The sequence below is a fragment of the Oryctolagus cuniculus genome, chromosome 3, assembly GCF_051225735.1.
Source record: "Oryctolagus cuniculus isolate XC-2025 breed Fujian yellow rabbit chromosome 3, ASM5122573v1, whole genome shotgun sequence".
In the NCBI taxonomy this organism is placed as follows: domain Eukaryota; kingdom Metazoa; phylum Chordata; class Mammalia; order Lagomorpha; family Leporidae; genus Oryctolagus; species Oryctolagus cuniculus.
The window spans coordinates 146,965,725-146,978,427 of record NC_142869.1 but is presented as its reverse complement, the minus strand read 5'-3'; the positions used below and the strand labels follow the sequence as shown (position 1 = coordinate 146,978,427).

The 12,703-nt window shown below is 42.6% G+C and overlaps 1 protein-coding gene across 7 annotated transcripts in view; it reads left to right on the top strand.

Annotated features, from left to right (window-relative positions):
* The window catches only part of CACNA2D1 (calcium voltage-gated channel auxiliary subunit alpha2delta 1), a 516,209-nt gene that overhangs the window by 112,811 nt on the left and 390,695 nt on the right, over positions 1-12,703 (top strand). For all 7 annotated transcript variants that reach the window (XM_070069807.2, XM_070069805.2, XM_070069806.2 and 4 more), the window contains 1 exon segment: positions 4,201-4,317. In XM_070069807.2, coding sequence (XP_069925908.1) covers positions 4,201-4,317 — 117 coding nt within the window.

Genomic DNA, 12,703 nt, shown 5'->3' with positions numbered 1-12,703 from the left:
CCTCTTCCAGGCCAGCTCTCTGCTGTGGCCCGGGGAAGGCAGTGGAGGATGGCCCAGGTCCTTGGGTCCTGCACCCCATGGGAGACCAGGAGAAGCACCTGGCTCCTGGCTTCGGATCAGCGTGGTGTGCCGGCTGCAGCGCACTGGTCGCAGCAGCCATTGGCGGATGAACCAATGGAAAAAGGAAGACCTTTCTCTCTGTCTCTCACTGTCCACTCTGCCTGTCAAACAAAACAAAACAAAACAAAAAACAAAAAACAAAACAAAACAAAACAAAACTGGCTGAAACCTGCAGTCTTCCCAGGATTCCTCAGTTCTGGGTGATTCTTCACCATTGTTCCTTAGCAGGACTTCTGATTCCCACTGCATTGAGTTTCTCTGGGCCTGCTAATAAGGCTGTCTCCTCATGGGTAGACTGATCCTTAACACTCTGCTCCTTTCCTGCTTATCTTGTGGGATTTTCCTGGAGTTCCTGCTGAAGCCCAGGGGGATTCAGGACCTGGAGTGGCCCTGCAGACCCCCTTTGCCTAAACACACAAGCCATGTTACCCTTCATCTTCTGCCGTTCTGAAGAGGGAATCCTGCTCCTTCCATGCCCACATTCCAGTCCTGAATCCCACCGTTCTCACTAATACAGTGGTGAGTGGTGTACATTGTTTTAGATTTCTTCAAGTAAACAAATAGTGTCGCGTGAGTGAAACACCTAAAAGTGGCATAGAGTAGCTGCCTAAAACTGATTGCTACTAAGGATCTTCTAGGCCATCCAAAACATGGAAGCTTCCATTTCCATTCAGTCTCTGTGGGGTGTTTGTTACGCTGTGGCATACTCCTTGTGTGGTGTATTGTAACTTCCAAAACATTTCTTTAGGAATTTTGGTAAGCTGTTTTATCAAGGAGATATTACTTTTTGAAATCACATCAAAATGTATCATTTTGAAAATTGTCTTAAATCTATGAACCAGGAGCTCAGAATTGAATCTGGGTTTCCTAGTGTCAGGGACTCTGCTTGAGTCATCTGCCCCATCCTGAAGGCTGCATAGGCAGGAATTCCTGGCCAGAGCCAGGAATCGAACACAGCTCTTCTGATACAGGTTGCTGGTATCTTAAACTACATCCTAATTGTTGGACCAAATGCCCACTCCCAGATTTCATTTTTATTTTAAAGCTTTTATTTTTGTTTCCTTGGAAGGCAGAGCTATAGAGAGAGGGAGAGGGAGAGGGAGAGGGAGAGAGAGAGAGATATCTTCCATCCGCTGGTTCACTCCCCAGATGGCTGTAATAGCTGGGGCCGGGCTAGGTGGAAGCCTTGAGCCAGGAACTTCATTGGGGTCTCCCACATGGGTGTAGGGGTCCTGGAGGCATCTTATGATGCTTTTCCCAGGCACATTAGCAGGGAGCTGGATTAGAAGAGTAATAGCCGGGACTCAAACCGGTGCCCATATGGGATGCTGGCATTGCAGGTGGTGGCTTAACCTGCTATGCTGCAACGCCCAGCCCTCGATTGCATTTTAAATACTAATACATTAATATGTCCAATACTACTGAAGGGTGTCTTATTGTAGTGGTAGAAAGAGTTAAAATAGACTTACAAATAGTTTACGCTGTGAAATTGTATTGTAGTCTTAAGAACCTGTTGGGAGCCTTCCACTGTGGAGATCGTGTGTGAAGCATGTCGGGAATCTTTCTGAGAGTCTTCGGAGAAGCTGCCGCCCAGCAGTGAATATTGCATTTTTTTCAAAAGCAGGAACTAGTTCTTTTGGTTTGGTCATTATTCTAATTTTAATTCATGTTTTACCAAATGAGACATTTCAATTTTGGTTTTATATATCAACTAGTACAGCTGGTATTTACAGTGCAGCTCTAGACCCAGGAGTCACTGACTCAATTCAGAGTTTGCGAATGAGATCTCTTTATTTCTTAAGTATTTAAACATTTTTCTAGAATGAGAACTTGAGAGAAAGTTCTTTATATATTAGAGAGGATATACATATACTTGGAATACATTTTTTCTTCAGATTTATTATCCATTTTTATTTTTTTAAAGATTCTATTTATTTGAGAGGTAGAATTACAGAGCGAGGAAGAGACAGAGAGAAAGGTCTTCCATTCGTTGGTTCTTTCCCCAAATGGCCAAAATGACTGGAACTGTGCCTAGACAAAACCAGGAGCCAGGAGCTTCTTCTGGGACTTCAATGTGAGTGCAGGGGCCCAAGGACTTGGGTCATCTTCAGTGCTTTTCCAGTCTATAGGCAGAGGATTGGAAGAGGAGCAACTGCGACACAAGCCAGCACACTTAAGGGATGTTGGCAGTGCATGTGGGGGCTTAGCCTACTACACTACAGTGCCGGCCCCCATAATCAACCATTCTTTACACCACCTGGTGGTGTGTCTGACACATGTAGGCATGTAAGTAGTGATTGAATAAATGATATGAAGTGCAGGTTGTGCATCTGAACTGATCTCCACCAACTGTGAAGCACACTGCATTCCTTACACCACAGGAAACAGGTTAGACTTGAACTAGAGAAGCGAACATGATGTTCATGGTACAAAGCACGACTGCATTTCAGATCAATTAGCTCCACTGGTTTTACTGCAAAGCACTCAATATCCTGGATCAATTAAAGTGGTGTTGAGGTCTAACTATTTGTATCCCAGATCAATGAATCTATCCAGAAATTCGTGTTCCTGAATCTCATCTTAGGTTTCAGTGAAAGAGGGAGCTTTGCAGTGGACAGAGTTCAGCATGGGTGAGCTGGACGTCAAATAGGACTTGATGACTGCTCCTCAGCAGAGAGCGTAATTAGTTTGGTAGTATGCGGGACTCCTGGAAGAAACCACACTTTATGTTCTGTCACTAAATTGATGTGCCTTGAAGAGTTTAAATCAAAAGCTCTAAGATCAAAGTTCAAATGCATATGGACCAAATCTCATAGATGGAATAAGGCAGTCAATTTGAGGAATAAATTTTGATTTAGATCTTTTACAGTATTCACTTGTTAGATAAAATTTAAAGTCCATATAAACAAATAGGCTCTGTATGAATATAAGCTGATCATGTTGTGTCAGTGTCTATGGAAAGCCGGTGCTCACCAGTAGCACCCAAGCCCAGCTGGGACTGGACTGTAGGACCTGTTGGTAGTAAAGCAGAATGCTGGATCTGTGCCTGCAAAAAAGCAGGGTTGAGCTGGTTCCTGAGTGTGCCTGGATTCACTTCCCAGAAGACAGTAAAAACCTGCCAGGTCCTGGCTTTCAAAGATGGTTTAGTCATGCATGTGCACCCCATCTGTCGTAGGCACAAGGGATTTCCTACTCAGCTCAGCCCTGCAGCCACAAACGCTGCTACCCCTCCTCCGGTTTAATTCTTCCTCTCCAGCAGGGAGTGACAGGCCCTGTAAACCAGGTGCTGATCCTGCCACTCAAGGGAGATCCTTCTTCCATAGACCCAGAGGTGAGCTGGAAGTGCAGCTGGGTTTTCTTTTGCTACTTAGCTTAATTTTGGTTTCCTTTGATTCAGTGATTTAAAACAAGCATTTAATTTGAAATAAAAAAGATCGTATTACAGCTGTAACCACAGTTTTAGTTTAGATGGAATGACCTTCAGCTCCTCTGTATGGGAGGCAGCTGAAGAGTAACATAGTAGGGGCCTCATGCTCTCTCCCTCCCCCTCCCCTCCCCCCTTCCCCTACCTCCCCTCCCTCTCTTCCCCCCCTCCCCCTCTCCGATTTAGCAATATATCCAGCAGACGCAGAGTTCCATGTGTGGAGCACAGTGAAAAGGTCTCCTTCTGCACATCCTCCAAGGCAGCCCTGCCCCCACCTCTGTCCACCTCCTGCAGGTGTGACCCTCAGTGGTTCGGTTGTTCCATTTGCTCTGTGGGCTTCCATTCTCTCCCACTGCAGAGGACAGTTGATACAGGGTTTAGAGATTGTACAGCAACTTCTGGATTGTACAGATAAGCCATTATGGTGCACGATGTTTCACAACCAGGTAACAACCCGGTATTTTGGCAAGCTGGTGGTTTTCTAGCAAATTTGTATTTACATACTTTTTTCCTTGCACATTCTTCAAAAAGATCCAGATGAAGAAAGAAAAGGGTGTATTTTTCTAATAAGTTGTTCAGAGTTTTAAATGTATTCTAATGGGGGCTTTTGAGCCAAATAAGCAATTACTGTTCTTACTAATTTTCCTTTCACACAGATTTATGAGAAATATCAAGATTTGTATACTGTGGAACCAAATAATGCACGTCAGCTGGTGGAAATCGCAGCCAGAGACATTGAGAAGCTTCTCAGCAACAGATCTAAAGCCCTGGTGGTGAGTCCGTGCTGGATCTGCTCATGTGACTAACTTCCATTCCTCATCTTCTGTTTTTTTCTTGCTTTATCTGATGATTCTTTCCAGTATACTTTCTTTACCTTGGTAACTGTTCATCGGCTGTGATCATACAGGATGTGATACCATGAACTCAAAATAATCAGTTATCCTTTTTCTTGGTACTCGTTTATTTTCATATAACTACAGATTGTTGTGATACATAGGAATAGTATATGCAATCAACATTTACATATTTATATGTATGTGTGCCTAATATTAAAGGAACATGCTTAAATCTGACTTAACAGATAAAATCCACAAATAATACCAACATCCTTACAGACAGTGCTCTCTTACCCCATCACCCCATCTTCCTGCCAGAAATGGCTAATATCCTTGATACTTGATTACATGTGATTTTTCGCTTAATAAAGTTGAATCTGACATAGGAAGGTAATTTTTATTTTGCTTATTTCTTAGCCTTATTAAAATCATATATTTTTATATGTAGCCTTTGGAGACTTGTGTTTCTTCACTAACATTATGTTTGTATAATTTATCTGTATGCCTGTGCTTAACTTTAGTTCATTTTATAGCAGGGCCCCCTTTCCATGGAGTATGCACTGCAGATTCTCCAGTGGGCACCTGACACTGTGGACAGCACTGAATCTTGGGCATCATCCCTCAGTATCCACTGCGGGGTGCCTCCAGGAACCCCTTGGATACCAAAATCCAGATGTTAGGTCTCTTATATAATGTGGCCACAGGTTTGCACTTAACCTACACGCATCCTTCTGTGTGTTTTCAGTTATCTTCAGATTCCTTGTAACATGTAGTGCAATGTTATGCTATGGAAATAGCTGTTACACTGTGTTGTTTAGGGAATAATGACAAAAATTCTGTTCATGTTCAGGTCAGGTGTCATGGTTTTTCTGAATATCGCACTAATCCGGAGGTTGACTGAATGGACTATGTTGTTTGTACAGTCATAGCTATGTTAAAGTTTAATTCATAAATTAACCATAGTCAGAGATGAACAGTAATTACTACTGTACTGTATTCAGTCTCGTTGTGATAATGTGAGACTGTGCACTGTCTGCATGATGAGATGAATGTGGAAGGAATAGTGAAGTAGTGTTAGGCTAATTGTGAGGGCTGAAGACCAGCACTGCCATTCTTGGTCAGTTGATCCCATAACTGAAGCTTCTGTATTAACAGGTTAGTAGTGGAGACCCAGGAAAGAGGGCTCACTCACATCCCAGGTGAGACAGAGCGAGATTCCATCATGCTGCACAGAACTCCATGCCATTTTAAAACTTTCAGAGCTCACAGTAACATCTTATTTTCTGAGAAAGTATTTCAATTTGTGGGTTTCTTCTCTGTTGTCAACTTCTTATCTGGATTTATTGCCACATAGATGCTACTATCAATAGCAATGCTGAACTTTCTTGAAAAATTTTTAGTACAGGAAAACCAAATAGCTTCCTTGTAAGGAATGTAAAGAATTAGGTCTATAGTGTATGACAAAACAGTTGTGTCATTATCAATTGAGGCATCCACTAGCAGCATGGGTCCTCACTGGTGCTTGTCTGCCCCACATGTGAAGTGTCTGGTATCTTAACTATAGGCAATTCAGTGGGTGTGAAATGATACCTCTGCTCACCCATCACGAGAAAAACATCCTGTCATCATTAACCATTCTGTTGCCTCTTCACTGAAATATCTGTCCATATGTTTTGCACATTTCTATTTATTTATTTTAGATATTTACTTATTTATTTGAAAGGCAGAGCAACAGTGAGGGGGTGTGGGGAGCAAGGTCCATCTCCCGCAACATGGCGGGGCGCCCGGGAGACAAATAAGTACTGAGACTACTGAGACTAGACTAGACCACTGAGACTATTAAGACTAACTCTATGCATCTGATCTCCCATCATATGGCGCTGAGAGAGAGTAAACAAATCTTACACAGCTGCTTCGTTAATTAGCTGATTCCTGACCCAACCCCTTAAAAGGGGGAGAGAGACAACATGCGCGGCTACGCCCCCTGAGAGAGCTGGTTGGAGAGCTCGCTGGTGCTGCTCCTCCGCGAAAGCGGGGGAGCAGCAGCAAATCCGGGGAGGACCGGAAAAACAAAACAAAACAAAACAGCATCCGGTGTCGGTCCTCTGCGAATGAGGGAGCGAAGGCGGGGGGGGGGGGGCAGGGAGGGAGGGGCAGAGAGAGAGAGAGAGAGAGAGAGATTTTCTATCCATTGGTTCACTCCACAGATGGCCACACCAGTCGGCCAGTCTTACAGGGACTCAAGAACTTGAGCCATTGCTGCCTTGTGGGCATATTAGCAGGGAGCTGGATAGGAATCTAGCATCTAGGACTCTGACACTTTGATGTGGCAGGTGAGTGTCCCAAATGGTGGCTTAACATACTGTGTCAAGACACATGCCCCTAATTTTTTGTTGATTTGCAGGTTAGGTACCATAGGTAGTAATTCATTTAGTTATATATAATGTAAATATCTATTTCCAATTTGTGCCTAGTAATTTTCTTTATTGTGTATTTTGATGAGATGAATTCTTAATTTTAATGCAAAGTCAAATTTTCATTCAACTGTTGGTATTTTGGGATGTTTTCTGTAAGAAATTTTTCTTGGGGCCTGCATTTTGGCACAACGAGTAAAGCTGCCACTGGTGATACTGACATCCCATATTGGAGTGCTGGCTCAAGTCTTGGCTGCTCCACTTCTGATCCAGCTCCCTGCTAATGTGCCTGGGAAAAGCAGTGGAGGATGGCTGAAGTGCTTGGGGCCCTGCCACCTGCACATGGGAGACCCAGATGAAGCTCTTGGCTCCTGGGGTCAGCCTGGCCCATTCTTGGCCATCCTGTGATTTGTGGAGTGAACCAGTGGATGGAAGATCTGTCTTTCTCACTCTGCCTTTCAAATAAATTTTTAAAAATTCAGAAGATTAAAGAGAGGTTGGAGGCCGGTGCCGTGGCTCACCAGGCTAATCCTCCGCCTTGCGGCGCCAGCACACCGGGTTCTAGTCCGGTCGGGGCGCCGGATTCTGTCCCGGTTGCCCCTCTTCCAGACCAGCTCTCTGCTGTGGCCAGGGAGTGCAGTGGAGGATGACCCAGGTCCTTGGGCCCTGCACCCCATGGGAGACCGGGAGAAGCACCTGGCTCCTGCCATCAGATCAGCGCAGTGCGCCGGCCGCAGCGCACCAGCCACGGCAGCCATTGGAGAGTGAACCAACGGCAAAAGGAAGACCTTTCTCTCTGTCTCTCTCTCTCACTGTCCACTCTGTCAAAAAAAAAAAAAAAAAAAGAGGTTGGCATTGTGGTGTGCAGGTTAAGTTGCCACCTGCAACACCAGCATTGCATATGGGTGCTGGCTGGAGTCCCAACTGCTCTACTTGCCTTCCAGCTCCCTGTCACTCCCCCTCTTCATGGAGGAACGACACTAAACCCTGCCTAGGTTTCCTATCCGAGTCACGGCACCATTATGTCGCTCCCCCTCTTCATGGAGGAATGACACAGGACCCTGCACTGTTCTTTCGTCTGCTCGGCCCTCCCCGGGCTTGCTGCTGGTTCTTCCCGGGTTGGCTACCGACCCTTCCACCTCCTGGAAGGGCGGTTCCCCCTGCCACTTTCCCCACTTCCGCGGGGGAGCGGCACACCGCCGGCCGGCTCTCTCGGGGGCTGCTCAGGTGTTATTCGGATAGATGTTCCTGGTGCATGTTGTCTCTCTCCTCCTTTATAGTCCTCTTCCACCAATCCCAACTCTGCTACCCACACGCCGAGTACGCTGCTCTCCTCCAATCAGGAGCAGCTCCTGCAGCTTATTGGTTGAACTGGAGGCAGCTGTGTAGAAGCTGTTTCTCCCTTCTCCCAGCGCCATATTGTGGGAGAGCAGATGCATAGAATAAGTCTTAATTCCAGTAACTTAGTCTAGTCTGAGTTGCTCCCCACAGCTCCCTGCTAATTCATCTGGGGAAGCAATAGAGGATAGACCAATTGCTTGTGCCTCTGCATCCATGTGGGAGTCCTGAGTGCATTTCTAAGCTCCTGGTTTTGACCTGGCCCATTCCTGCCCATTGTAGCCATTTGGGAAATGAATTAGCAGATGGAAGATCTCTCTGTCTGTCTCCCTCTCTGTAACTCTCATTTCAAATAAATAAATAAATCTTTAAAAAAAGAGAAATACTTCCCTACCTGAGGTTATACATTTATTTTTTAAATGTATTTTATTATAAACAGTTACACATTTTGTCTTTCATAATGAAGTATTTAATCTACTTGTAGCTGGTATTAGTATATAATTTGGTGCTCAAATTTTTTTGAGCCTGTTTTCCTGGGCTCATTATTAAATAATTTGGCATCCACAGTGAGCTCCAGTGACCAAGCTAGACATTGAATGGCCAGGTACTTTCCAGTCCTCTTCTTTAGAAGTATCTTCACGAAACTTGCACTTGCTCTTTTTATTTAAGCTTTTGTCTCTGCACATAATTATCCAGGAAAATATTTACTGGGATTTTGATGATTTAAATGGACTTGAGAAGAATCAGTTTTTTTTTTTTTTTTATTTGCTCTTTCTGTTGATAACCAGGACATTCTTTCCACTTGGCAGTTTTTTTAAACCATTCAGGAAAGTTTTAAAAGTTTCCCATAAAGTTCTCATACACATTGCATTAAAAAAAAAAAAAAAAACTTAGCATAGGCTAAGTTCCTCTGAATCTGTAGATTTCATTCCTGTTTTTAAAATTTTACTTGCTTGAGAGAGAGACAGAAACAGAGACAGACAAGAACACAGAGAGATACCTTACTCACTTATTGACTCCCCAAGTGCCCGTAATAGTCAGGGTCAAAGCTGGAAGCTGGGGCACAATTCAAGTCTCCCATGTGAGTGGCAGGAGCTCAGTCACTTGAGCTGTCACTGCCTCTTCTGGAGGCAGGAGCGGGAGCCAGAAATTGAACCATCTATTCCAATACAGGACCCAATTGTCTTAACTGCTTTGCTTAATACCCACCCCCAGATCTCAGCACTGTTGTAGATATTTGTACCAAGGGTACTCTGAATTTTTGATTACTTGCCACTCACAGTTCCGAATTTCAGCCTCCTGTGTTTTATATGTAGTGTGGCCTTCAGAAATTTTCCTTATTTTCTTGGCACTTATCAATTATTATGTTTCATAAAGTATTCAGGACCTTGTATTAATGTGTCTAGAATGTGGCTTAGGTAATGCCAAATCACTAAAAGTTCAAAGATTTAATTAAAAAGAAGGCAAACTTTTCATTCCTGGAAAATTCAAAGCATTATGATCTTCAGCATTGAGGATATGGATACTATTTAAAAGCATTTAGAGTTTTAAATGTTTGCAATAAAAACTTAGGTAGCCAAATAAGCCATTTTCAACTAAGTGATTAATATCCTGGGGGCAGGTGAGAATGATTTGATTCATATGAATTGATTTTATGGATTTGTGTCTTTCCTGTGGATGTAGGAAGCAGGTAATTTGGATATCAATGTCCTTGCAAAAAGTAGGAGAATGAAAAATTTGTGTGTGTGTTTGTGTATGTGTGTGTGTGTTTGTGTGCATGTGTTGCCTTAATTGGATTAATGTGGAAGCCTATTAAGACTTCTTTCTTACTCACCATTGAACTGAAGCTCAAGACACCTGGTGTGTTATTAGCATCCTGGGGTAGCAGAATAAGAAGACTCAATGGCTAATTAAATGTGGAATTAGTTAGATTTGATGTCAGGGAGAGAGATTTATGTTTGTTTTCAAACTAAACATTCTTTATTTAACTTCTTTGATTCCACAAAAATAGAAAACACATTATTCAGAAGAGAAATATTTTGAGGCTGATTGAAAAACAGGTGCTACATTGTGTTGTAAATGAATGCAAAATGGCATTATTAACTTCCTTCTATTTTTGTTGTATGCTTATACTCAAGGAGACATTTCAATTAAAGGAGCTTCAAATTATCAGGGTAGGGTAGTAATGTAATTCTATAGGTAACTGCAGTAGAAAAATCATGAAGATGCAAATGTGATGTAGGTGATAAAATTTAATGCAAGATAGACTAGATAGTGTTTTGTCATTATTTCTTACGCTAATCCTGTGATTTGGACATTTTTTTTTGTCTCATTTTTCAATGAGGAAACTAGGTCTTTGAGGGTTCCTGACTTGTTTGAAGAAATGTCCCTAGTAAGTAAAGTGTGCCAATGCATCTGAAACTGTAATTTGTGTACAGAGTACCCTGGCTTGTGTGAAAATGCAGATTTTTATTAAATAGATTGGTCTAGAGATACCACAGTTCAGCTAAGCTCCCAGGAAATACTAATGTTCCTTGTTCAATGATTATCTTTCAACAAGAGTGAGAGGATTCAAATTCAAGAGGGTCTGACTTCAAGGTCTGCGTTCTTACCTCTTACACAAACAGATCCTTTGGTCTGCTGAAGCATGTGATCCTAACATGAGAGAAATTATGGCTGGGTAGAGTTGTGTAAACTACGATTCATCCACACTAATTAAGAATTGGATGCTCCTATTAATAGAATATGCTGAAATGTGATGCTTTTTTTGTGTGTGAATTCTGTACCAATTGGCTATTTTCAAAAAATTTATTCAGTAAAATAGGATACATGGTAGTATGGAGACAATTTTCATTTTTGAGTTTAAAAATTTCAAACACTTTTACTATTAGGGTTATTAGCATAACTTTGAAGATATAAATGTAAAATCTGTGAAAGAAAAAGTAAGACTTATTTTATATGCATATGAAAAACTTAACAGTTCATGTTAAAAATTTGGTGTTTTAGAAAAAGGAGATGAACAACTGGATTTTTAAAAAACTTTTTCCTGGAATGATTGTTTTTCAGTATCTGTGGTAAATGCTATTGTTCATGTCTGCACAGAGATTTTATATATTTGAACATTACATTTTAATTCTGTCTTTTATAGCCTGTTGCTTCATGCTTTGGTTTGTCTTTATTCAGATGTTTTCTCTCATTTCTTTCCCTTAAGTTTTCAGTTTTCAATTTCAGCATTTATTTTGACTTTTTAGTCATATTTTATGGTGTGGGTTTTTTTTTTTTTTTTGACAGGCAGAGTGGACAGTGAGAGAGAGAGACAGAGAAAGGTCTTCCTTTGCCATTGGCTCACCCTCCAATGGCCGCCGCAGCACACGCGCTGCGGCCGGCGCACCGCGCCGATCCGATGGCAGGAGCCAGGTACTTATCCTGGTCTCCCATGGGGTGCAGGGCCCAAGTACTTGGGTCATCCTCCACTGCACTCCCTGGCCACGGCAGAGAGCTGGCCTGGAAGAGGGGCAACCGGGACAGAATCCGGCGTCCCGACCGGGACTAGAACCCGGTGTGCCGGCGCCGCAAGGCGGAGGATTAGCCTAGTGAGCCGCGGTGCCGGCCTCATTTTATGGTCTTTTGATCGGCTCCATTAACCAGCCTTAGGAAGAGCTGAAAGAAAAATGGATGCAAAAGAACTTTGTTTTCAAGCCATCTCTTTGATGGCAAAATAGACCTTTGTACCTAAGTAACTGTGGTTATATTTGTAGGGATGGGGCTATATAAATTCATGTTGTGATCCTGGTGATTCCAGTGCATTAGTCTTAGGAAATCCTATGAGGTAGACACCCTAAACACTTAGTCATTCTTGTTTTATGAATGAGGAAACCCAGATGACCCAAGTTCCTAACTATGATTGTGTGGATAGCATGGGGTCATGGTAGAATTTAATTTTAGGAGTACTGTGTATTCCAGTCTTCCTCTGCCTGCCAGCACTCCTTCCCCTGAAGGTGACACTGATAATGTTTGCCATTTCCTTTCTAACATTTGTCTTCTAAATGACTATTTTTCTGGTATGTGCTGTGTTTATGTCTCACACAGTGGCTTCACTGTGATGGTTATTCCACTGACATTGTTGGACTATTCTTAAGCAATCTCAAATCAAACAGTGTTTGGAAGCAAAACAGAAAGTCATTTAACCTTGCTGTTAGCACTCATTTTGACCCACAGTAGGCTGAAATATCTGCAAATTTTAATGAACAATTCATGAGAGAAAGCTTTTGAGTAAGAGCCGAGCCTCCAGTGGCCCATCCTGAGAGATGGAGGCGAAGCAAGTCAGTGGCCTCCATTGTTTACCAACTGGTCCAGCACAGAAGGGTCTGCTTGGTAAATGGATGTCTCGAAGAAAATAGGATCAAACTTCTCTAGTGACACTTTTCCAGTAAGACTTATCCTGTGTGTCTTGGGTTGTCCTGCTAACTTTAATTACAACTGCTGCAATGTAATATGAAGTTTTAGATATTGTCATATGCCCCAACTCTTAATTGAACCTTGATATTCAGCTTATGATTAGATTATGGGAA